Consider the following 25,869-nt stretch of genomic DNA (forward strand, 5'->3'; position numbering starts at 1 on the left):
TTAAACAAAAAGACACAAATTTACATGATTCAATAAGAAGAAATAACCACAGTGTTTAGTTGTATAGCACTAACACACAAAATGATAATGACTCCACCTCTCAAAACAATGTTAAGCTTTTATATAGAAATAACAATACATGAACCAAATAAATGAGAATATGAACTAGAAGTGTTATTAACTGAACAAGAGTTAATAACCAAAATAAATGAGATATAAACCATCGAGAATTATGAAATAAATGAGAGTTATGATAATAAATCTTCATGACAACTTACAACAAATCTTGATTCTGATTGATGATGCGGAGTGTTTGATGCTTGGGAATGCGTAATTCGCTGATGGTTGATCATCAAAATAGAGGAGGAGGAGGCTTCGATCTCGGCAAAATTTCTCCTTTCACTTGCATCATGCTACTCCACCTCATTGACTTAATCTTCGATTTTATGGTTTCAAAGGTAACCGGATGAAAATTAATTTTAAATAATTGAAAACATGCTGTAGAATTTTTTTTTTTTTTTTTTTTTTTTTTTTTTTTTTTTTTTTTTTACATTTTCATCGGCTAATTTAGGAAATGATCATGAGTTTTTAATCAAAGAATATTCTCTGGTGTGAGACTTTTTGAAGAAGCCTAAAGCAAAAACATGAGAGCTTATGTTCAATGTAGATAATATCACATCTTTATCTTTTTCTATATTTTATTAATTTTTAGGAAGAGATTCAAACTATGCTATTAAGACTGCATGAGAATATTGTTTAATTAATATTTTAAAAAAACTAATAAATATAGCAACGATTATTTACGTAAAGATTATAATGTTTATCTCGAAAATAAGATTTTATGATAAAAAAAATTGAAAATTTCCCAAAAAGAATGAATTTCGCTTAATATTTATTTATCCGAAATTTGTAAGCCATTTTCTATTCAAATGAGGACGACGGCGAAGAATTTTGGAAACAAATACAGAAACGGAGAAGTGGAGAACGAACATAGAGAGAAGAGAGACTCATCCAAATCTTCACTTCAGGTTCTTTACCAGATTCATCACACCATCCATTATCCTTGTTACCACATGCCGCCGACCTTCGCTTTCTCTCGAGGAGATCCGATTGCAGGTACGTTACCGCTATTCTTCTTATATTCGGATTTTGTAGAAATTGTTTGCGTCTGAGATGTTGAAATGAAGTTGAAATTTATGATTTCGAGCTTAAATAGCATTCGAAGAAGATCAATCACACTTAGCCGATCTTTAGAATCTTTAGGTCCATAATCAGTTTTGAGTTTTTTGAGCGTGCAATTTTCTTTTCTGTGATTAGACATTGTGTTATTTTGTTGATTTTCTGTGTCAATTTTGTTTTTCAATACAGAAATTAGTCTTGGATAAACGCTATCGCTTGATGTATATAATGTTTGGTATTACCTCGTGAAATACGTAGGTGCAGTTCTGTATGCTGTATTTTCCAAGTGCAGAGGCCGTTTTGGCCTGTGTATATTGTGAGGATTGTTAGCGATAGAGTGCAAATTAGCCTATGACATCTCATTTCGAGGCTACGATTTTTCAAATTTTAGATATCTCCTTGTTAAATGGTTAGAATCTTGGAAGTTCATGCGGATTGTCAAACTTGTAAAGGAATGCAGTGAGTGGAAGAAGTATACAAAATCACACTTGGGAAGGCTGAAGGAGTGAGGAACTGGGGAATCCTAAATGGTCTTTAGGTTTGATACTACAGAATTTGTTCACATCAAAATCAAAAAGTTAATTATTTAGTGTGTAAAGGATTTGTTGTGTGGTAATGCCACAAATGCTCTGATACCACTTGTTGTATCTTAATACCACAACCAAAACGTTCTGATACCTAATGTAGTAGAGACGGAAGCAAGATTGATTGCACTCACACACCCTCAAATAGAAATTAAACAAAGAGACACAAAAATTTACGTGGTTCGGAGAGAAGAAATTCCCCTACATTCACGGGTGGTAGCCAATTACTATAACTAAAGTGTTTACAAGTGTATCTCTCACACTCTCACACTACAAAGTCTCTCTTACCAAATTTCTCCCAATTGCCTCTAGAGAAATACAAAATGACAATGACTTCACACCTCCAAACAATGCTAGACAAGCCTTTATATAGACATAGCAATACTAATTCTCATACATGAACCAAATAAATGAGAATATGAACCAAAAAGGTTTGAACTAAATGAGAGTTATGAACCAAAATAAATAAGAATATGAATCAAAATGGTTATGAACTAAATGAGATTTAAAAACCAAAATAAATGAGAATATGAACCATCAAGAGTTATGAACTAAACCAAGATTTAGAATGGTGGATGGAGATGTACTTTCATCCAATTGTTGGTAATGGATATGTGTTTTAGTGATGTTAGCCAAAACTGTAGAAGGTTAGGTTTTTGAGCATACAAAATAAGAATGTTAGCCTTGACCTTTTTCCAAATTTCCATCTTGATGCATCATCTGAGACTGGAAGTATATCTTGTTGTTTAAACTGGTATTTGAGTTAGGCTACTGCTGAACGTATATCTATGGTTCATGGATAACTTGGTGGTCTTATTGCAGGACAATATTGTGTATCCCATTAGGAAGTAGCTACATTGTGATATATAGTCTTGTTACGTTTTCTGTATAATTTATCTTGTTTCTTCGGATCAACAGCTTCAGTTGCTTATTGTCTATAAACTATGAAATAATCAGTGAGATGGTGAAAACGAAACAAAGACAGAATATTACTCTTAGTCATCTTTCTGGCTCTTCAAACTCCATTGTTGGTTTGGATATGCACGGAGATGATAGTTGGGTGGTGGTAAAGAAGCAGATAGTCGCAATCCTAGTGCCTTCTATGGCGATAGCTCAAAAATCCTCAACCTCCATTGCTGGACAAAGTCAGCTGCAACCAATTGCCAAAGAAGTAACAAAATGCCAATCAGGAGCTCTTGAAAAGACATGTTTAGAAGTGTCCGCAGCTGTGCTGCCATCGGCTTCTAAAAATGTTAAGCTACTAAGTCTGAAACCTTCCCCTGTTCATTGTAATTTGACATTGAAAGAACCATTGAAGCAAGATATCATGCCCCAAAATCAAGATAAAGCTTTCAGTATCCAATTCGTGGGTATTTTCCAGAGAAAAGGTATCAATAAGTTTCAGCTGGTAAATCTAACACCATGAAAAAACTGAAAAATATAGGTGCAAATGCGGTGGGGCCTTGTAGAAAACTGATACATGCAATTGATTGTGTCTATCAACCCTTCAGTTCTTAAACTTTTGAGCGGGTTTATGGTATTTAGCCGATGGTTTATTCATCTTGAATCAGTTCGGGTTCAAAAAAATGAACCCAACCCAACCCCTATAATTCGATTGGATTAGTCCAGGTTGTCGGATTAAATGTACACCCCTAGTTAGTGGTACAAAGAGAAATGATATATTGACTTTGTTCTAAATGTTGCTATTGAATCTTCGATGGCCAAAAGAGTATGGTTTAGGCCAATCTCGTGGGTTAGGATTTTGATTTTGATTTTGAATAGAGGACTGAAAAATAGGCAGAAAACTCTGTAAATCTCCGATGGAAGAACACCTGTTACCATTTGTTTATTCAACTTATTATCTTTGACAAACTTTCATGAATCACATGGAAGAACACTATGGATAGTTCATCAGGATAATTCAGTATGTGAAATTCAAAGAGAATTTTGAAGCATAAAACGTTTGATAATAGCCAGGACTTGATCGCCCAGTTGAGTATCTTGAGAACTAGTGAAGAACCCATGTTGTTTGCCTTCAAACTCCACATACTCAATTCTGTGTCCCAATTGTGAGAGTGTTTTGGCATAGTGTTGGACTCTCTCTTTCAGCAATTCATTTTCACCAACCATCACCATGATCGGCTCCAAATTCACTCCTTCAAGGCTCTTGCTTGATGGCCCAAATGGGTTTGCCAATGGGTGGTCTCTATCTTCTCCCAAGGGTAATGATAACCTCCAAAACCTGATCCATCAATTGTGAGACTCATTAAAGTGTTCACAAAAGACATGTGTTCGAATCTTAGTAATGTCATCCATCTACTCGAATTGACATCGATACTTGAAGGAGGACATCTTTTTGATGTTTATAAATAATTTCAATGACAGTAACCTATTGAGAGATCCCACATCGATTAGAGAGGAGAACGAGTGCCAACAAGGACGTTGGCCCTAAAGGAGGGTAGATTGTAAGACCTTACGAACCATTCTTTATAAGGGTGTGGAAACTTTCTCTTAACAGACCTGTTTTAAAACTTCGAGTAAAAGACCAAAAGAGTCTTTATAAGGGTGTGGAAACTTCTTCCTAACAGACATGTTTTAAAACCTCGAAGCTCAAAAGAGAGTCTTTATAAGGGTGTGAAAATTTCTTCCTAACAGACACGTTTTAAAACTTCGAGTAGAAGCCCAAGAGGGTGTGAAAACTTTTTCTTAGCAAGCCCAAAATAGAGTCTTTATAACGGTATAGAAACTTCTTCCTAACCGACACATTTTAAAACTTAGGAGTAGAAGAAGCCCAAAAGAGAGGCCAAAAAAGACATATATACTAGTAGTAGATTTGGACTGTTACCAACTTTTATTTTTTATTTTTTAAAAGGCTTGAATTACTCAAAATTCAGATATTAAAAATAAAAAATCTAAGACCTTGTTTGAGAAATTATATATATATATATATATATATATATATCTATTGTATATATTCTATAGTGTTATCCACAAATAAGTATAGGTTTGAGTGGTTGGGTTGTGACATCACTACAAAGGGAATGAGTTCATGAAGCATAGAGATCTGGTTAGAATCCATAAGTCGCTATCTCTCTCTTTTTCCAAAAGATTCGAACTTTATTTATGAATTATGTGTGAGAGATTTAAGGAAAGAATATTAAGAAAATGTAATTTAGTTAGTGGATAATTAGGGTATGAGATTATTAAACCTTCCACCATGCTTCTTTTATTTCATTGTTTAATCATTGTCTCCTCCATAATTTTGTTTAAACTATAATCAGTTGATTGTAACTCCACTATGAAACAAAACAAAAAAACAATCATATTATAAATTAAATTAATGGATAAGTTTAATTGAATGAACTTATCCATTAAATTTTTTATTTAAATAAATATAAATAAAGTGGCTAAATCCTAACAGATTTCAAAAAAATATTATAATTAAAACTTTAATAATGTTTTTCTCCCCTAAAGTCACTTTCTAAATGCATTATAATTTATAAGTGCTCTTACAAAATATCATAAATGAAGGAAAAAAATGTGGCTCCAAACATTATATTTTTATTTTTTATTTGCTGACGAAGAACAAATTTAATTGAATCTTATCTCACCATCTTGAGATACTAATTTCAAACCTAAGCTTAATCTAAAATATTGAACTCAAATTACACCAAATTTATTTTTAATGAACTCTAAATTTTGGTATTTTTATATTATTATAATTATAATTAGTTTAGTTTAGGTATATATAGTGTGTGATTTGGATTTTAGCAATAAATCCAGGAAGTTGTGGTGTGATAATGGTGGGTCAAAAGTCAAAGGCATGGACTAGATCTCTCCTTTTACCTGGTGGAGATTTGAACATGACATTTCTAAGAAATTATTTTCTTAAATTCATAATTTTTTAATAAATTAAATAAATAATAAGAGAGTGGTTAGGAGTGGACCATAGATTTCAACCTTTAACATTCAAAATAGAAATATACTTTTTTTTTTTTATTATAAATAATAAAAAAAATAATAATATTTTGTGGCTGACTAGGAAAAGAATAATAGCCACGTGGAGTGGGTGATGAGGTGGAAATAGATGTTTGGGAAGATGATAGAAGATTAGGTTAGATTGAGAAGAAACGAAAGTCAACTATTTGGTTTTGACTATTTTCCCATCATCCATTTGCACTGCATGCCTTCTTTTCTTTCTTTTTCTTCTACTTTTTATTATTTTCTCACTCCCCCTTTTTCTTTTTTTCCAAAAAAAAAAATAACTAATTTATTATCTTATAAATAATTTCTTCAAAGAATCATGAAAATTGAGAGATTAAAAAAAAAAAATCAAATGTTTAGACCAATGGATACAAATATATATATATATATATATATATATTTATTTATTTATTTATTGCATGGTACACTGAATTTTTAAAAGCCAAAATTGGGTAAGAAATTGATTAAAATATTCTGATTTTAAAAATGAAATTTTGTGGTATTTATGTGTTTTCATCTTTTTATTATTTTTTAAAAAAATACTTCTGAAATTTTGTGAAGGGTTATTTTCGTCATTTGTATTGTGCAATTGATTTTAGATAAAATATTTAAACAATATAACTTCTAATAATAATAATAATAAATAAATAAATAATTTAAAAATGACGGCAAGGAGTTGTGCCAACATGACTACCAATTTTAAATAATATAATGTTGTGATAATTTTCCCTATAATTTTAAATTTAAAATATCAATTTCTCCGTCTATTTTATAAATCTTAATATTAATTTTTATAGTTAGTTTTTTTTTTGTTTTTTCTTTTACTAAAAAGAGTATAATTAATTAATTAGACCAAAATGTTGTATAAAAAAAATCATATTTTTCAAATTTTACAGAGAAATGTTAATTTATTTTTTAAAAAAGTTACTAAATTAAGATTTATTGAAGAAAAAAATGCTCAATTATTATTATAATAATTATATATATATATAAAAAAAAAAAAAGGAATCTTATAGTTAGAGAGAGAGGAGGACGTGTACCTGTCAAGCGCGTCCAAGTTCAGAAAATCTTCCGGCGGACCCTCCTCTGATTTCGTCCTCACCACTCCGCCGAAGAACGGCGCCATTAAAACAAATCCTCTAATTCTCACTCCAAATCTTCCACGATCATTCCCAAACCCTACCGCCAAATGATGCGCAATGTTCCCTCCCGACGAGTCTCCCATCACAAATACCCTCTCCAAATCCGCTCCTTCTTCAATCCACGCGTCTTCCCCCTTTCTCACCCACTCGATCGCTTTTTCTCCGTCTTCCACCGCCGCAGGAAGCCGATTTTCCGGCGCTAGACGGTAGTCCGGTACGATTACTAGTGCTTCCAACCCTAGGGCAAGCCGAACGCAGCAATTGTGCGGATTCGCCCAGGATCGGGAACCGACGCAGAAACCGCCGCCGTGGAAGAAGAACAGGACTGGAAGTTTAGTGTTGGAATTTAATGATACTGCTGGTTTTATGAGACGGAGATGGAGACCGTGAACGGCGTCGTAGAGAACGTCGCGGAAGACGACGGAGCTGTCGTCGGTGATTGGAAACGGGAAGCGGATTTCGTCGGAGCGGAAGACGGTGCCGTCGCTGTAGAGTTGGAGCACGCCCATGCAATCTTCAACAATGTAAGGAAGGGAACCCATATGTGTGTATATATATATATATATATATATATCTATATTTCTTTTTTCTTTTTTTTTTTAATTATGGTGGAAATGGAGGGAAGGGGCAAGAGGCTTTTATATAGAGACGAAGGGAGGGTAGAATGGTAATTTCACAGGGGAGTAGTGGTGGATGAGTAAATTGACATTTTAAAAAAAGTAAAAATAAAAATGTTTAAATTGGCTAATAAATTAAAAAAAAATTAATTAGTCAAAATATTATCTTCAATGTTGTTTAATTTACAGAGGTCGAGCTATCTCGACCTTAATTAAAAATGGTAATGACAGCTTTATTACTTAAATTAGCGTAACAATAAACATAACTAATGAAAAGGGGTAATTAGCCGACTTAGATTATTTAAGGTTTAAATAATTGGGTGTTTATTGTTTCATGCCACTGTAATTATTTATAATTTAAAAATATGGGTCGGTGAAAAGAGTTTTCAATTAAAGTTGATTTAGTGGGAAAATATTAGTTTAATTAGTATAATATTAATATGAACTTTCAAATATGGATTATTCAACGTATAATGATGGATGTTTTTTTAGTCTAAGTTGTAACTATGAGCTGATAAATTGATATAACGTTAATGCAACCTTCTCAATGTTACCAGATATAACATTTTTAATATATCTTAAATTATTTCTAAAATTGAAAAACTATTCCTATAAATCAACAGAGTTATTTTGGCAAGAACAAAATTATTGAATCATCACTCAACTTAGAATTGCATACACATTTAATTTTAAGGTTATTATTGAATCATCACTCAACTTAGAATTGCATACACATTTAATTTTAAGGTTATTATTGAATCATCACTCAACTTAGAATTGCATACACATTTAATTTTAAGGTTATTATGATCGAGTCACATTATTATTGGTATCAATAATAACTATCAATTTTTATACGTATTTCTTAGCTATCACAATCATTTTTGTTTGAATATGGTGTCGTTTCATTCATGTAACTCTTTTCTACTCTAGCATCACACAAAAACATATTAATTTAGAAATTAAGCTTATGATTGACCGTGTATAATATGGACCGAAAAGTATGGTCATTAATGTGGCCATATGGAAGGTGCAAAGTATAAAAGAATAGTGTGAGGTAAGTGGCATGAAAATTTAAAACTTCAAGGGTTGAATAAAAAGCAAAATAAAGAAAATAAAGAAACAAAAAGGGTCACGTGATGAGGCAGTTGACCTCTAGGCTACAGCCTCCAAGATGGTGGCGTTGTGCAATTTAGCATTCCAATTATTGAGACCTGAACCCTAATAATTTAAATGGTTGCCTTTTAAGGTTACCCTTTAAAACAATGCATTTTTTGTTCAAATTTCTAAGTTGTAAATAGTGTATATTCAATTGTCAATTTTGCATATTAATTGAACGTAAGGACACGTGTACATACTCATAATACATTACGGAAATACCCTTTTACATTTTAATTATTAATTAAAAATAGTAACTAAAGAATATACTGCAATTTTAAAATATCTTTTTTTCATTTTCATGTACTTACTCAAAATTTTAATTAATACCTATATTGAAATAAAATAAAAGATAAAAAAAAGATAAAAAGTTAACTCAATTACAAATCATCCTCTTTAATGTTATCGCTTCATCCAACTTTGTTCCAATCTGAAAAAAAATGTCACAATTCATGTAAATGGTCAATAAACCTTTGAAATCAGGAATTTAGGCTGCTACAAATATGACTTTTCACCATGGCCAAAACAATACTCGAAAGTGTCATTATTGTTACACGAAAAGAAATTTTAATAAAACCATAAACAAATACGGGTGTAATGTTTTCTATCAGCCTGAAGAAAGTCCAAAAATATATATATATATATATATATATATATATTATAGAGGAAGATGGAAGGAGATGAAAGAAGAACAAAATAATTTTGAGAATTTTTCTCTACTTCTGGTTAAAAAATTAAAAAAAGAAACAAATAAAAACAGTAATGAAACACATTCATGATCCATTCTAACAAAAACAAAGAACAAGAAATCAGAGGACCATGCCTGAAAAGTTGGAACAGTAATACCTGATGGATTGGAGATGTGTTGTTTTGATGTAGAACGAGGGACCAATCTCCACCTCTGTTTCTGACCCTACGGATTGAACAAAGACTTCCATTGACATTTTGTTTCCCAATTCTGCACTGAAACATAGTGCGAAGATGAAAGCCAATAAATCAATTAGTGCAAAATCTAATTCTTTTTTTTTTTTTTTTTTTTTTCTAGTCTCTGTTCATGTATTGACCTTCATCATCCACATTTTGCTGCCAAGGATCCATTCTGTCACTATCCACTACTTTACCATCCAAAAGGTAGGTATGTTCCACTCAAACTTTATAGCTAAACTGTTCAACTTCATAACTAAACTGTTCTTCCTTGGGTACTATTGTATGTGTCCATCTTTCCTATGAACAGGTCAAAGTTGAATGACATCATGATTCCTAACACAGGACAAGCAACCACTTTGAAGGGATGTCATCTTAGCCCAATCATGTCAAATTTAAGATTCGTCGACTGACTTGACCGTGACGATACCCTGTTGCTTCTTATTAGCTACCTCGACTCAAGCCACACATTATAGCACTAGCACCAATATATCATGGACAATCACCATCTTAAACAATAAATTTGTTTAGCTCTTCTTAGCTTACGACTCTCTTTAATCGAATTACTCCTTCAAAAGAGTTTCATGTCCATCACAACATTTGCTCTCTCAAAGGAAGCTTTCCCTATCCTCTAGGTTGGACTTCTTCTCAAGACAGACTGTCACTACTTTTTTGCCACTAACATCTAACTTCTGTGTAGTATTATGTAAAAACATTTCAAACGGTCGCTTCATACAGTAAATCGCTAGGCAACTTATATACATGTGTGTGTGTGCGCCCCATATATGTCTGCCTTTTTTTTTCTTTTTCTTTGGATGATTTCGTGATGGAATCAATGACCCCTAAGATTCATAGCATAGCCTGATGCCCACTCTTCCAACATCTGGTTCCACTCAACTCTATGGACCCATGTCGACGTGGATTCACTATTCCCACAAATGCTAGAAGCTAAGACCAGAGGATGGCCACTATGGTGCAAAAAAACCATGAGCTCTAAAGAAAGATAATCGACAATATAACACTAGTGAAGAGAACCGGGAGTTAATGTACAAATGATGTAAAACCATATATTGCCTTCAAATGCGTAGTAATTATAATAACTATAATTTACAGGAGGAAGGAGGCTTCTAGCAACAAGATCAAATTTCCAGTCAATATCAAAATCATGAACTTGATGGGGGGGAAAAAACAGCAAAACAAAACCTTTAAACAGTATTAGAAATTCCAACGTTCCAAAAGCTGTTTAGCTTCAGCCATGTCTTTTTGTGCCTTCTTTCTTCGATAAAATATTGGACAGTCTCGACTGTAAACCAAAATACAGCATTTGTGAAACTATGAATCAAAGGCACAAGAACAACATTTGAATCTAGAATAGAAAATCTGCACGCATGCTAATAATACTGGGAAAAATTAATGATCATAAGAATTACGTCAAGAAGGTAATACAACAATACCTCGTACAGAGAACATCTTGGTGAAGGGACCCTTGGCATTCTTGGCACTGCGTCCAAAGTCTTCCAAAAACCATCTCCAAATCAGACACTGCAACGGTTATCGACCAAAATTTTTATATAGGTGAGAATTCAATTAGCTAGATATTGGAACAAATTCTTACAAAGAAGATTACCATTTTCTACCGCTTTGCAGTACAGTTCAGCTTCTCTTCCTTTGCAGTGTGCGCAGAGAGTATGGTCTGCCTTGCTGGAGTAGTCAAGTATAGTATAGAATTTATTCAATTCATATTGCTCTGCGGACTTTCAGGTATATCTTTTCAAAAATATTCAAAAGATAATAATTGTGTTCCTTGTTAAAATGACACAACAAACTAGCGCTAGTCTTAAACAATTTTTGCTTTTCCAAAACTGTAACGCAAAATGGAAACAAAAATCAGTTCCTCTCAATTTCACTATAGCAAGGTTATTGAACTTCCTACATCGAACATTAGAAGAAAATATTGCCCTCAAACTAGATAAAACCAAAATGGATAATAAAACTGTCAAAATTACCTTAGCAGAGCCTTACAGCCAATGCAGGTAAGCTGTTTCTTGGCAAATTTCATTATGCCACTGTTTGAAGGAGTAGAAATAAAAATTGATCTCGTGTGGCTTCCATGTAGAAGTTCCTTGCTAGCATTTTTCAAGATGGGCTCAAAAATTCGTAGAAGAGGCTGCAACTTAGACATAATCCTTCAACGGCTACGTAAATGAAGTAAAAAACAGAACAAAAAAGAAAAAAGAGATCAAACCTTGCTCATCTGATTCTCGAGATAGTACTGAGGGTCTATTGGTATGCTATTCTCTAGAACGTAAATGGGATCCTCTGATTTCTCATATGCCTGATTGTCATCCAATATTAATCTTCATACACATTGAGAATTGGAAGGGTTGAGATATCAAATGGATTACCTTGGCACCTTTTGCAGCTTTAATGATCACGTAAGGTACTCGATCACCAACATTTGGAGCAGTGGCAGCATCTCGCTATTAAGGATAGAAATAAGTTAGATAATCTTGTTTTAAAACCAGACACAGCAACGACCTGGATTAGGCTACGAGAATCAAAAACCATGTTTCTTACTGCAAGCATTCATGCAATGGAGTCATGAAATAAGAATATGCATCACAAAATGCAAGATATGATATGTAGAAAGAAGAAAATTTTCTTTCGTTTTTCAAATACTTCTTGTGCGACTTAATAGTTAGTATATTTCCAGAATTCTTTTAGGAAAGGGGTCAGAAAACACATGGATGTGTGAAAATACTGCGCTGATGAGCACTGATTTTGAATCTATTAGAATAAGCATGCTATTTATCAATTAGGATACCAAAATAAAATAGGGATAGGGTTAGCAGCCTCATTTCAGATTATGAAAAGCATCTCCAATGGTTTCTATAAGAATCCAAGCTCTATTTTTCTTTTCCTTCTTCGGAGGGAATTTCTTCAATCATTGGCGATGAGCTCAACTCTTCAAAAGCTTCAAAGGAATTATTAGTTATTATTAAGGATTTCATTTTCAATATTTATTTGTGGTGTTTAGCAGCTTTGAAGGTGATTCGTGCAGTCTCTCTTGTTGGAATCTTCATGGCTCTCTCCAATTGTTTGTCCCTCAGATAATGGCTTTGGTGGGATAGGGCATTAGCTTTAGTGACTATTTGGTCACGTTTTTCTTTCGGGATTTTTTTTTGTGGTTGCTTCATCTGAACTTTTATGTTTCATTAGTATGTTTCTTGTTAATATATAGAATAAAAAAAAATAGCTTACTCTAGTCCCATAATTAAAATTATTACTTGGGCGTTCCCATAATTAAAATTCAGCAAATCTAATAATAGATGAATTTGTCTTCGAGACCAAGTCCTTGCAAGCAAACATAAAACCCATGTGCAGGGGGGAAGCATTATCATTAGTGGGGTACTTGTAGAGTGTGGAATTGTTAGAATTTCTAAGCAACCACAGGTTAACTAAAAATAGGGATTGCAGTGATGAGAAAGTTGGGAAAATTAGTGGTCATCTAGTCATTGAAGCTTGAGCTCAGTCAAGATGGATGCATCCAAGTTATTCAATTACTTAATACCATATTCATGGTACAAAATTTTCCAATTCCTACACTTTAGGATTGGCAGTGGCAAGAGGTATAAATTCTTAATAATTCTAGGGTGTCACTTAAGATAAGTTTATGCATATGTATGCGCATGACACAAATGAGATGACATAAATGAGAGGGCTGCAGTGGTATGAACCAAGACATTTCAATCATACAATATATAAACTTCAAGAAAGATGTGAGAATCAAGTTGCAATGCCACATTAAAGAAGAATCAAGTTTCTTGGATGGTTACAAATTTTGGGTGGATGGCAATCTAGAGTTATGGTGTTTCATTAATAAATTTGAGTTTTAAGATTTTGTATTTACTTTAAGGTTACATTTACAAAGTGGCTAATTATGGTTATAAAGTACAAAAGTTATAACTCTTGAAATGCCTCGTGAAAGGTCAAGGGTTTTTTTTTAGGCTATACAAAGTCATGTATGTTGTCTTTGTAAGCTAGACTTGAAAAATGCAGTGAAAAAGCATTTGTGCCTTCCTTTAGCTAAATGCTAAATTTTTTTTCAATTTTATATAATTTAGGTTGCATGCGTAGAATCATTCAAGCTTGACATGCCTATCTTGCTTGTGGAGTGATTCGAATCTCAAACAAGTTTTCTTATCTTGAGATATTTGATCAATAAGGTAATCTAGGTTTTACTTTTCCTTGGGGTAATTCCTTATCATTATGGAGGAATTGGATATTCAGATCTAAAAGTCTTACTAAGGTTGTTAGATCGAATTCACAAGAGTTACAATTATTTGGGATGAAACCATTTTAATTTGGGAGTTTCAGCATTTATGATCTAGGGGTTTGCATATCTATGAGGGTTCTTAGGTCCGCTGGACTACTATTAGTCTTAAGCCAGACGTGCCACAGTAAGAAAACCTAGGATTGCATCTATTGAACACTACATGGTCGAACAAATCATGAATAGTTTTCCTCAATACACCCATGCAAAGATAATAGTGGAACCGATGTTCATTATGTCAACAAAATAGACTTGTAGGAATTTGACACCAAATAAAGCATCAAACAACAAGGAAAAAACTATAATGAAACACCACAACCTTGCGCATGCGCTCAGCAAGTTCAACATGAGCTGCCTTCACTTCATAATCATCTCCAGTTTTTGTCAGTCCCTGTGGATCAAATAATTTAATGCACTATGAAGCCTTCAAGTTAATGTCCTAAAAGCAAACTTATGACAAGGGTTCCTTGACACTTAATGAAAGTGAAATAAAAATATTTGACATATATCTCCAACCTTAGTGATAACCAAGAGAGATAAATCCACACGGTTCATAAGTAGATCTGAAATCGTGTTCTTCACATATTGAACTGCCCCAGGGACATCTCTATCAATAAGAATTCTGTGCAAGCACTCATTTACAAGGTTTTTCACCAATAAGCAATTATCCCTTCGAACTGTCTCAATGCCTGCGGTTGTCAAATAGAATATTTGAAATGGAGGGAAATAATTTAAACGTGGGCAAAGACAAATTCTTTTAGCTTCTCCATCAATACCTTTGGTATCCATCTTGTCAAACTTGTTTGGATTAGTCCAAAATAAACCAGCGTATCTCTTCTTACTAATCAACAGATATGGGTAATAAACTTTCTCAAACTCTAACTTGATGGGCTACAAACCATGAACGAACACACAATTAAAAAGAAATAGAATGAAGATGAAAACATCAGCTAAGACTGCACAGGGAGATTTATAAGAAAAGGTTACAAATCTGATAATAAACTATTTACTTTGGATTTCAAAGAAAAACTATACAGTTAATTTACTCATATACTATACTCATAATAAAAATACAGAAGCAAATGGAAAACTTCTTGCAAAGCACTTGGCAGTATACCAATAAAAACGAGAAAAAAAACACAAAAAGGCATAACAACAGCGCAAGCAACTCTTACTTTTGTGAAAGTACCACTGATATAATCAGCTGCTTCCCTTCCCAAGATCATCGCTGCTTCTACACTGGGCACACCAAATTGTACCATTACTGAATCTGTATCACCATAGATTACCTAAAACCATAAAACGCTGACTTCTGTAAGGTCATCAATGAGATATAGATTGATGCAACACAAGAATCTAATTATTATTCTTTTAGAAGTTGGAACATAAAATCAATGATTTAACAATTCAAGTCTGTCTCAACCATTTAGACATATCTGACACGTTTTTTAGACCAGTGATTCAACTAGTAAGGGAAATCGTTGTTAATTGAAAATATATAGACAATTCAACAGGCATCGTATTCCAACGCTACAGAAAGTATCAAATACTTAAAAGAAGTTGTCTACGGAAAGAATACAATTTCCACAAGTACAGAGCTTAAACAGGACAAAGAGGAGCTAAACGTAGTCCTGATTCTTTGGGATTGACTTGAACTGTCTGGTCTATTATAGTATTCAAATTCATCGTCAAATAGTTTGTACTGAGAATCCTGTAATCTTCTAAATCAAAATGGAAATTTTACCCCTTCTCTTCTTTCAGTTTGTATTATTATATGTGCCTCTTCGTTCATTGATGTGCAACTAGAACTATAATTAGGTAGATTCCCTCAAATACAGCCCATTTAAAGACACAATGCAAATGATCGTTGAATTAATAAAAGGCAGAACCGAGTTCCTCTGTAAAACTGAGCATAAATAAACTTGGAAAATGGAGCTAAGTCAATTATATTTTATTTCCAAAAATACCATCAACAAAATTTTAACTTACCTCAGCATTGTGCTCGTAGCCCCCAAGAGTTGTAAATTTATCTTCCACAAGTTTCTTTGTGTGCTCAATCATTTGTCGGCCTTTAAAGTAGCCAATTCATTAATATGAATAGCTTGAGCGTAAAGAATTTAATTAAGGATAATAAGAATTAATAGTATTTTTTAGTATACCATAGCTTGTAACACTTGATGATATCTCTAGACACGGTAACTGACCAACAGTAGCTCCTGTAAACCCATACACAGAATTTGCACTTATCTGAAAAGATAGAAGGAAACATGTTAAGTCCAAAAAACTAACAGAATGGGGTACATAAATAAAAATGTAATGTACCTTCAGAGCTAGCTGTCGACCATCCAACACAGCCTTCTCAAAAGGATCCTTTGCCTCCTACACAAAGGCAACATGGAAGTAAATATTATTGACAAAACAAAGTAAATTCGACTGACAAAACATGAAATTGGAAAAGTACACTGATTGTGTAACGCAACAAGGCAACTGAAAGAGCAATGCAATTACCTTCAAATCTGCTTTTGCTCTTTTCCGAGCAGTCAATAATTCCTCTAATATTTCAGGAAGTATCCCCTGAATTATATCAAAGTTATTTGGTACATTAGTTTGAAAAACAATATTTACTGCAGAAGTTGTAAGTTTTAAACAGGTGGTTAACTTTGTTGAGGAGGCATAAACTAAAGAACCAGATATCTTTCATAAGAATGGAAATTATTAACCCACTGACCTTCTGTAGATTTGGCTTGACAAATATCTCACCAGATGGGGTTTTATTGAAATGTTCAGGGGGCAGATTTAGCTTGCGAACGTCTTCTGGAGTCACCTTCAAAAGAATGTTTAAAGTTGAAGGCTTCCCCCAAATTTATTAAGAAGAATTTCCCAGCATGAAATGAACAGCACATTCTATAAGCCAAAAAATATGTTAGGGGCGTCACCAGAGTGCAATAACATAAATTATATGCCATCATGATGGATGGATACAGAGATGCAAAATCCAGCGTAGCAATGGGCTTCTCATAGAACCCAGCCCTTGCTTCCAAAACCTGCATGTTACAAACCGAGATTATTCAGATATATTACCTATTTCAGCTGATACATTCATAGCAACATAGAATTGAAGTAAACTAATCGACCAAATTAAGTTTGCTCAAGTCTGAGGATTTTCACATGCAAGAAAAGTCAGTCAGAATGGAGCAAATATGTTAACCATTTCAATTCTGAGGCATGTTTTTGAGACTCAGATTAGGACCGACAAAGAATACAAAGATTCTGAGCTTAGACATCATCCTACATTAAAGTAACTAGACTAAACATTTGTGGCATGATGCACCTATGGAACCGCTATCATTTACTACTTAAAAACATCAATAAGATTAAAATAAATTGTCAAGTTAAGGAAAAAGATACAGGATGTCGAAGAACATACAGTAGCACCCTCATAGGTTCCTTGATCAGATCCTGCCTGTTTAGCATTCGGAATAACGAGGTTCTTTTGTTTTGCCTTCCTAAGGAGTTGAGAGAGCACCTGGAAACAAATTCTTAAAGTTGATAATAATTCTGCTAGGTCAAAAGGAGTGCCTAAAAATTAAAAGACAGAAGGATTACCTTGATGCTTTGCCCTCTTGAAAGAAGAAACGAAATAGGAACACCAGTTACTCGAGCCATCTCCACATAATTGTAAATGAACATCAGTTTATCTAAAAGCCGTTGTGGAAGATATGCATCCTGAATCCCCGCACCCCAAAAATATGAAACCAAAAGAATTTTAAGAAAGTTTGATATTACTCAAGAATATAAAGAAAAGATTGGAAACAACAACCTCAATGGAGTTCCAAAGCTAAGAAAATGCATAGTTTAAATAAAAATAATTGCACTTGGTGGCTGTAATAATATTAGATCATTTCCAAATTTCTCCACGGGATTCCAAAACCAAGCATATGAAAATCTACGGACACAACTTTTTTGCTAAAAAGAGAGGAAAAGAAAGCAGAAATAAGCAAAAGGACAGAAAAAGAAAAGGCTGACGGAAGACTGCATTTATCATCTACAAAACAATTATATATTTTCATGAAAGGCTTAGGCCTACCAAATCAAGGTTTCCACCAGATCACAACCGACCAGGATCTCTAAAACATAAATGCATGCAAGAGACTAGAAGTTTTCAATGACAGAACCATAGACTAATTCTTGGGGTTGCTCACTGAAAGAATCATTCTTCAAAAAATTTCCTCCTAACTTAATCATTCTTCAAAATTTTCCCTCCTAACATACCTTCTTTTTCTGATAAAACTCTACCTTATCATTCTAACCAGGATGTAAGTAAACAGCCTCCATGTACACTAAATAAGGTAGACTAAAAGAAACTTTCCTTCTTCGTGCTTACAAACATCACCACTATTTTGCAGGACTAATTTCAATTATAAAATGGATTGCCTCGAAAAAACAATGATAAGTAAATGTAATATTGAATGAGATGGTAATATCTGAAATGCAAATGAGTCGAGGAAGGCACCTTTAAACAATAAACAGCCAGCCGTCTACGTGTTTCTGCATTACCATTTTGAAGATCTGATATTATTGAATGGTGGACATCCTCTTTCTGCAGAAGTAAATCATAACAACCATGAATAGATGGAAGCTTGATAATTCACTGTTTCTAACAAATTAAATTGTAAAATATAATTTATAACTCCTAGGCTCTTGGTAAACTAAAGAAATAATATGAAGCCCTCTTTAAATGAAGTAGTACTCTTTATTAGTGTAAACAACAAAATACAATGTTCCAAATCCAACTAACACTCACACCAGTGACTGAATACATAAATATTAATTGCCTAGAGAAACAAATTATAATGAAGATTCACATCAGAAGGTCTAAGGGAGGACTCTTGAATATCACCTGTTCAGAAAGGAAATGTGAAGAAACAGAATTCAACGAGTACGAACTTAATTTATAATCTCGTTGCATTGCCTGCAAAATAAGAGAACAAAAACTTGAGCTAAATTAAGCTTTGATGAATTAAAAAACATCTTTATCTTTAAACTATTAAAAGGTAGAAAGTTGGAATCATTTTGTGACCAATTCCCACTCTTCAATAAGATAACTTTAAATACATCCCTTCATAAAATCACATATTACTTTCAATACATGTAACACATTCATGGAATTCAATTGTTTTCTTTTACTAAAGGTTAAAAAAAGCTTTTAGTGGTCAAGTAAAAGATATATTCAACACAGAAATTCTATTAAAAATTGAAAATACAGCGTAACTCAATATTTAATCCTCAAAGATATTTCATTCTTGTACGGGAACTGTTGATCTCCCCTTAAGGGATTAAGAGTGCAAGCAGCTACAACCAATTAAGCCAGTTTATTCTTAAAACTGGCAAGACTAAAAGTAATTTTATTACATTTTTAACATTTGCTTTTGGTTGCTAGATTAAAAAAGTGTCAACGTTATAGTCAATAGTTGTAAGTAATCTTATATGCTTTATTTTTACATTAAGGCAAGAGATTAACATACACATACATTAACATGATAAAAAAAGGCATCAAAACTTGGAATAATATATTTGATAGTTTCAATTCGTTCAGAGCATATTAATTGTTAGAAAAAAATAACTACACTAAACTAATACATCAAAATAATACTAGTCATACATTTCAAATATATGGTTTTATACAGAACATATTAGTATTTAATCATAGTTCATTTAAAAACCTATTATGTTACAAAATGAAATCAAATTTAAAGCTCTTACATGCATCATCCGTGCTAATTATTTAATGTGTATAAAGATAAAACCTGAAGTAAATCAAATTGGACTCTTCCTTCCACCGTTATTTCTTTACTCTCCCTTGTTCCAAGCTGTCTGAGGCAATAATCAACAATTAAATTCATTTGTAACCAAGAAAAAAAATGACATAAAACATAATAAATACATGAATGTAAGAGTGAAACCATTAGAGCCATTCATATATCTTCTCTATCTACCGCCTTTATTAGCATAACTGTAAAGCTTCATATTTTATAACATAATGTAAATCATTAATTTTTTTTATATTTGTGAGTGTCCGCCCAGCTTGTGCTCATCTCAACTATTCTCAAGGGCCAACTGTCTACCCTATTACATTTGGATGCATAGGTAACTCATAAGATATTAGACCTTAGGTAAGTGCCACCATGGCTTGAACCCATTCTCTATAAGCCCTTTATTATTTACATGATCCATCTTGACTATTAGGCCAACCCATGATGGTTTTTAATTGAATCATTAATTGTAATCAAATAGTATAATACTTGAAACATGTCAAAGTAAGAAGAACGTTACAAGAGCTTGCCATTCACTTTAATGAACGTTCACCATTATTAGTTTTTTTTTAATACACATTACTAGCTAAAATAATGAAAGTTTTGAAATACTGGAAATGAAATTGAAAATTGGTATTGACATTTTGGATGGAATCATGGAATTATGTATTTCGCCTACATGAGTATAATTTATCAACATAAAACACCACATATATAACTTGAATAGCATTAAATGTTCACCTAAGTAAAATAAAATAAAAATAAAAACAATGTCTTACTTGTAAATAAATGAAGTTGCGACCGAAAGTTGTTAAATTAAAAATTAAGGCATTGAATTCAAAGAGTTGTATCTATTTAATCCCAAAACATTAAAATTTTCAATTATGTCCCTAAATGCTCAATTTTGATATTGATAAGTAATAGTCGTTAACAACTTTCTGCAATATCGATGTAGAGTACTCATTGGACTAATAAATGAAGGATGGCACAAGGAATAGGTCATCTACGTAAAATAATGGTGGGTAGGACCAAAAGAAATCAGTTCAAAATGTATTCCACTAATTTCCCCTATTAAATTTTTTGGCTCACCATTCTTTCTTGAATCACATCGTGCCAAACATAAATAAACAAATAATGGGAAATTCATTCACTACAAAATTCTCCACAAGGAAGCCTGGCCCCATCTTCACTCCTTCTAACAAGGGATTCTAATTGGACGATAGGAGTTCTTTGATAGTTTTAGGGATGAATCACATCAACTGCTTCACTCTTCTTAGAAAATAAAAACATAAAGATTCCTTCGGGCAAGAATTAAGGCTTTCATTCCCAAAGAAACTTTGGGTGTCTGTTCGTACTAGCCATATGTCCATCAAAACCAGAATGCTTACACAAACCCGTCTTCTTGACAGCAGACAAATGATTATTTTTAATGGACAACATATTCATAGTAATATATTTTTCAGAAAAAAAATTGAATTTAGGAAAGGATAATTCAATAGAAAATTTTATTTATGAAGCGTAAAAGTATAACACAATCAAAGTCATAGACAACCTAAATTCTAGTATACCTTGAAGAAAAAGTTGTATCTTTAACACGAACTTTGCTATTCCTGATCCGACCCAATATTGGAAATTCTGCTATTTTCAGTGCCTCAGCTCTCTACATTCAGAGAAGCAGGATAGTGCGTTAGTACGAGTTTAATAATAGAAATAATCGATAGAATCAACATTTAGTTTTGAAGTGATAGCATCAACATTTTCAGACCTCACGAAATATTGACAATGGATTCGGGAAAAATTCTATGAGATGTCTTAGCATTTTCAAATTATCAATAGATTGAGCAGAAAAACAACATAGAAGACATCTGTGAACTAGTAACCATGTCAACTACAACAAATAAAGACTTCTCAGTCATGAAGAACTCTTCACAAGAAAAAGAAATATTGATAAGAACTCCAAATTTCATAAACCAAATACATTGGTATAAGTACCTCTATTAGATATGGCAAATCAAATTTGCAGATGTTATATCCAATTATTATATCAGGGTCTACTTCACGAATTAGATCCTGCAACCAAATATTCTCGTCAGAGTTAAAATTGTTCTCGTCATTCGCAATCTACACACATCAAAAGTCCATCTGTCACTAGGGTATAATACATCAAAGAATGAAATAATAAACATAAAATCCACTTTCATGTCCCCTTCCCTTGATCCACAATCATATCTAATAAGAAAGGCTGTCAAACTGCAGTTTATAAATTATAAAGAGACGTGAAGATATATGTGCATTCTCACGTCTGTTAATTGTTACTTGAGCACATGATCACACATTCTTTGTCTAATAATTATTGTTTTATTCAATCCATAACCAAGCAAATGGTTAATATGATCCTGAGCTAATAACTTATCTTTTGACATTATGATGTAAACAAGTGCGGGGAATTTTATTCATTGTAGTCAAAAAGTAATGAACAAAGACTGCAACTCCTTATTTATACAAGTAAGAGGGATGGAACAGAATTTAAAAGCCAAGGTAATTGGCTGAATAACATAAAAATAACTAAACAGTAAAAATGTTTACCATAAGGTAAAAGATCACTTGAACAAAATTTTCATGAAACTAAGGAAAGTATAATAAATGCCTAGAATAGTAGCCTAGATGTCCTACATCACATTAGCTGTTATTACGGAGTCTTGACTACTCATTGATATATTGATTAAAGAGCCAATCTTCCTCTTATAAGAAACTACTTTAATTTAACAAATGAAATTACATATATACTGAAAACAGTAGCAAGAATGCAGGAAATATCATTGGTAGTTATTTCATGAATGCAGGATTCACCTAAGATTTTACAGAAAGGATAACAATCATTTGAACAACTAATTATGAAAGGATGTCATATAATAATACCCTCCAAGCCAGCAAAACTTCACGTTCTGTATCAAATGATAAGACATCGACGCCCGCAATAGGAGAGCAAGAGTTAAGGGTCATGACATTGCGAATAAATGGTTGGTCCTCTCCCTGCAAAGTAACTAGGTTTGCCACCTAGATATAGGTAGACTCGTTCAGAAAGAGTAAACAAACTTCTTTTTCTTAGAAAGAAAGTCATTCAGAAAAGGTCAAAACCTAAGCCAAAAAAAAGTATACAAAGTTCATAACTGAAAAGCCAAGAAATTGATTTTAGCACACACAATTAGATGAAATAAACAGTTAAACCTGAATTACAGGATCCTTGGTAGGCTCAGGAAAATGGCCTTTACGCCCTGCACACTCAATATCAAAACTCAATATCCGAAATGGAGCCATTTTAGAAAATTCCCCTTCGGGGGCATGGCTGATCAAGTCTGAATATCTATGAAGAGTGTTAAGGAAAGTATCCAGAATAAAAAGCTCGTCTAAAAGTAGAACTTGAATAAAAATTTCAAAAAATACACATATAAAGACAGACACCTGTAGATCAAAAGGATACAGGCAATCAAACTCCAATTGGCAATATGATAAATTTCTAACAGTTTTCTTATATTTTCCCACAGGAACCTCAATCCAGTTTCCACCCACAACATTACAATCAATCATAAAACGGAGGGCAAATAGCACATTGCTTTCATATGTCATGAAGCTCTTCATACCAAAGCCATCGATTTGTATGCCCCTGTCAAGAATACCTGGAAAAAGAATGTTAACAACAATACAAATGAGATAAAGCATGACATCAGACTTCTCATAGGGACACTGTTAAAAAGAAAAAGAAACATAAGTTTTCATTGATAAAATGAAACATTACAAAGAAGTTAAAAAAATAAAAAGCATTTGTGTTACTCTATGGATAATTATTTCTAAAAGAACAAAGAGACATACAAATGGCGTGGAAAATATAACTTATTAAACGATTCGTACAAAAATAGTGAAAGATAAATAATGAAAGACCATATAAGACTTGTACCTCCCCATTGAGAAATTACTTCAAAAAGATAAATAATTACCACGGCAGCTGGCGACCATTGTTGGCAGTGCAACAACAATTTTAAGAAAGGATTGAGAAGTTTGCTGCTGGTAGTACATAATACTTCGCTTTTGCACCAATTCAATACGGCGCACAAAACTAGGTGCCTTACTGTTCCTATTCATCTCCTTCATTCTAGCCTGAAACACCATCACCAATTCAACAACGGCATATTTTTAGAACTTCAAATTGCACTAGTATCAACAGGTGAATTGATATAATGCATTACCTCAAGTGTTTGGTGAAAAAGAGAGATATCATCAGGACCCATTCCTGGAGGGCAACTGATATAGAAGTATGGTTCAAATCCATGAACATGGCAGCAAACACTATGTCCTAGTATATATCCAACAGAATGGTGTACCAAATGAGTAGAAGCGTACTTTACAGAAACAAGAAAAACTTTCAACAATAAATCTCACACAAGACTTCTAACATAGAGAATCAGAGAATCTCTCCTCCACTCAGTCAAACAGTGGCTATAGCCTAAGTTATTAGAATATATAGTATTTCCTTATAAATCTTAATATTTATTCTGTTATTATAATTTATACCAGAATTTTTCTCCATGGAAAATTGAGTGTTTTATTCTTTCTTTGTAGCTCTTCGCTATTGATGACCCAGCCCTTGCTGATCCTCAATTGGAAAATTTAACCTTCGTCATACACACACAAAATGGAGTGTGGCATAACCTCAAGGAAATTACTCACGTAATGGATGGCGTGATCTAAATATTCTTTGAAAAACTTGAGTGAATCCTTCCTTGAATGCCATTATGGCCCATCAGTATGCTTGATATTCAAAGCTAATATTATACGCTATAACAAATATGGAAATCCAAATGGGGTAAAAAAAACCAGTGCAGACATGGAGCAAGGAATTCACCACAAAGATCTTCTAGCAGACTTCCACTAATAAACCTGGTACATCAAAAACCAATGACGGTGGTAGAAATCCTTGTATTATTTGGAAATTCTGTCCATGATGTCATGCCAAGACAATGTTACGGGAAAAAAACTCCTACTGGAAACCATACTACCACTAGACTGACACCTAAACCAACTGGTTGATGGATTAACAACTGACTTGAGTACTCTCTCTTCACACCAACCTCTAAAAGGAGCGGATGACGAAGCATTTGTTGATTGTAGACTTCAAATCACACAAACAGGATTTTCCAAACTTTAACTCCCCTTTCATTGGCCTCTTCGTTATCAAATGTTTTTTTTTTTTCTTTTTCTTGCTGCGAAGCAAAAAATAATGTGTTCTACGGAAAAGATCCATTGAACTTTATCTACTGAAGGATTTCACCACAGAGTCAGTTTTCGCACAAGCACAAAGCAAGAAAGATGTATGCAAATGGTTTAACGCGAGGGGTGATAATGTCAGTAGTCACACAAGCTGAACTTAGGACATCTAACAAATGGTTACCATTATCTTCGGGACATATAGCTCATTAGAATAACGGATAATTTTATAATTCGTAAACGGATGCAAACCTTCCCTCGTAACCCCGAAAATTCTTAGAATAGCGGCAGGGCCAGACAAATTCGGCAACAATTCTCTGTGACTTTCTCCAATCACATAATCAATCTCCAATTGCTGAAACACTGTAACACCAACCGTGAAAAAAGTAAATAAAACACACAAACACGCATCAAATTTCTAAATGATTAAAAAAAATGTAGAAAACCGAGCAAAGCATAGCAGTAACTTTCAACTCACCAATGCTCTTCGACTGGGAGACGTACTCCTGGGAAAGAGGTGGACGAGTCCATTTAGAGAGACGAGAAGCGAGGGCCTGACGCTCCTCAATGTCGCGGAGGATGAGAGCGTCCTCGTCGAGAAGATTCTCGTCGAGGAAAACATCTTCATCGACAAAATCTTCTTCTTGAGACAGTGCCTGGTGCTTGGCCGGTGGAGCCGGCGAAGTGTTCTGAGGCGGTGGTCGACTTTTCCGAGCGCTGCCCTTGTTCATGGCTCTGGTTTTTGTGGAAGAGAGTGAACTCAGAAAATGGAAGTGGAATGGCAGACGCGGAAGAGGAGTAGGGTTCCCGCCACTTTTGAAGACAGCTTTGCGATATTTTATTTTGGCTCTCAAAAATACAAATCTTTCGCCT

At 33.5% G+C, this 25,869-nt stretch overlaps 2 protein-coding genes and 2 long non-coding RNA genes across 4 annotated transcripts; 2 read left to right on the forward strand and 2 right to left on the reverse strand.

Annotated features, from left to right (window-relative positions):
- Positions 1–40: 40 nt before the first annotated feature.
- LOC111463474 lies at positions 41–14,016 on the forward strand. The gene is made up of 3 exons (XR_002713890.1): positions 41–51; positions 12,082–12,087; positions 13,373–14,016. It is a non-coding gene; the product is annotated as an uncharacterized LOC111463474 (long non-coding RNA).
- On the forward strand, positions 924–2,931 carry LOC111463473. Its single transcript, XR_002713889.1, has 2 exons — positions 924–1,116; positions 2,721–2,931. It is a non-coding gene; the product is annotated as an uncharacterized LOC111463473 (long non-coding RNA).
- LOC111463468 (probable carboxylesterase 15) lies at positions 3,571–7,481 on the reverse strand. Its single transcript, XM_023107416.1, has 2 exons — positions 6,788–7,481; positions 3,571–4,005 (listed from the first exon to the last, which is right to left on the reverse strand). The coding sequence occupies exons 1-2, from the start codon at positions 7,429–7,431 to the stop codon at positions 3,699–3,701; spliced, it is 951 nt and encodes a 316-aa protein (XP_022963184.1). The 5' UTR covers positions 7,432–7,481; the 3' UTR covers positions 3,571–3,698.
- LOC111463461 (DNA polymerase delta catalytic subunit) lies at positions 10,630–25,840 on the reverse strand. The gene is made up of 30 exons (XM_023107407.1): positions 25,475–25,840; positions 25,249–25,359; positions 23,979–24,085; positions 23,730–23,889; positions 23,216–23,411; positions 22,963–23,098; positions 22,654–22,791; positions 21,727–21,804; positions 21,303–21,394; positions 19,729–19,795; positions 18,822–18,893; positions 18,435–18,521; positions 17,528–17,647; positions 17,349–17,447; positions 16,858–16,965; positions 16,650–16,745; positions 16,430–16,495; positions 16,244–16,300; positions 16,081–16,168; positions 15,911–15,990; positions 15,097–15,210; positions 14,698–14,812; positions 14,438–14,610; positions 14,241–14,312; positions 11,994–12,068; positions 11,834–11,923; positions 11,595–11,755; positions 11,216–11,289; positions 11,043–11,130; positions 10,630–10,891 (listed from the first exon to the last, which is right to left on the reverse strand). The coding sequence occupies exons 1-30, from the start codon at positions 25,725–25,727 to the stop codon at positions 10,804–10,806; spliced, it is 3,261 nt and encodes a 1,086-aa protein (XP_022963175.1). The 5' UTR covers positions 25,728–25,840; the 3' UTR covers positions 10,630–10,803.
- Positions 25,841–25,869: the final 29 nt, after the last annotated feature.

Source organism: Cucurbita moschata, unplaced genomic scaffold, assembly GCF_002738365.1.
Source record: "Cucurbita moschata cultivar Rifu unplaced genomic scaffold, Cmos_1.0 Cmo_Scf00028, whole genome shotgun sequence".
NCBI lineage: Eukaryota > Viridiplantae > Streptophyta > Magnoliopsida > Cucurbitales > Cucurbitaceae > Cucurbita > Cucurbita moschata.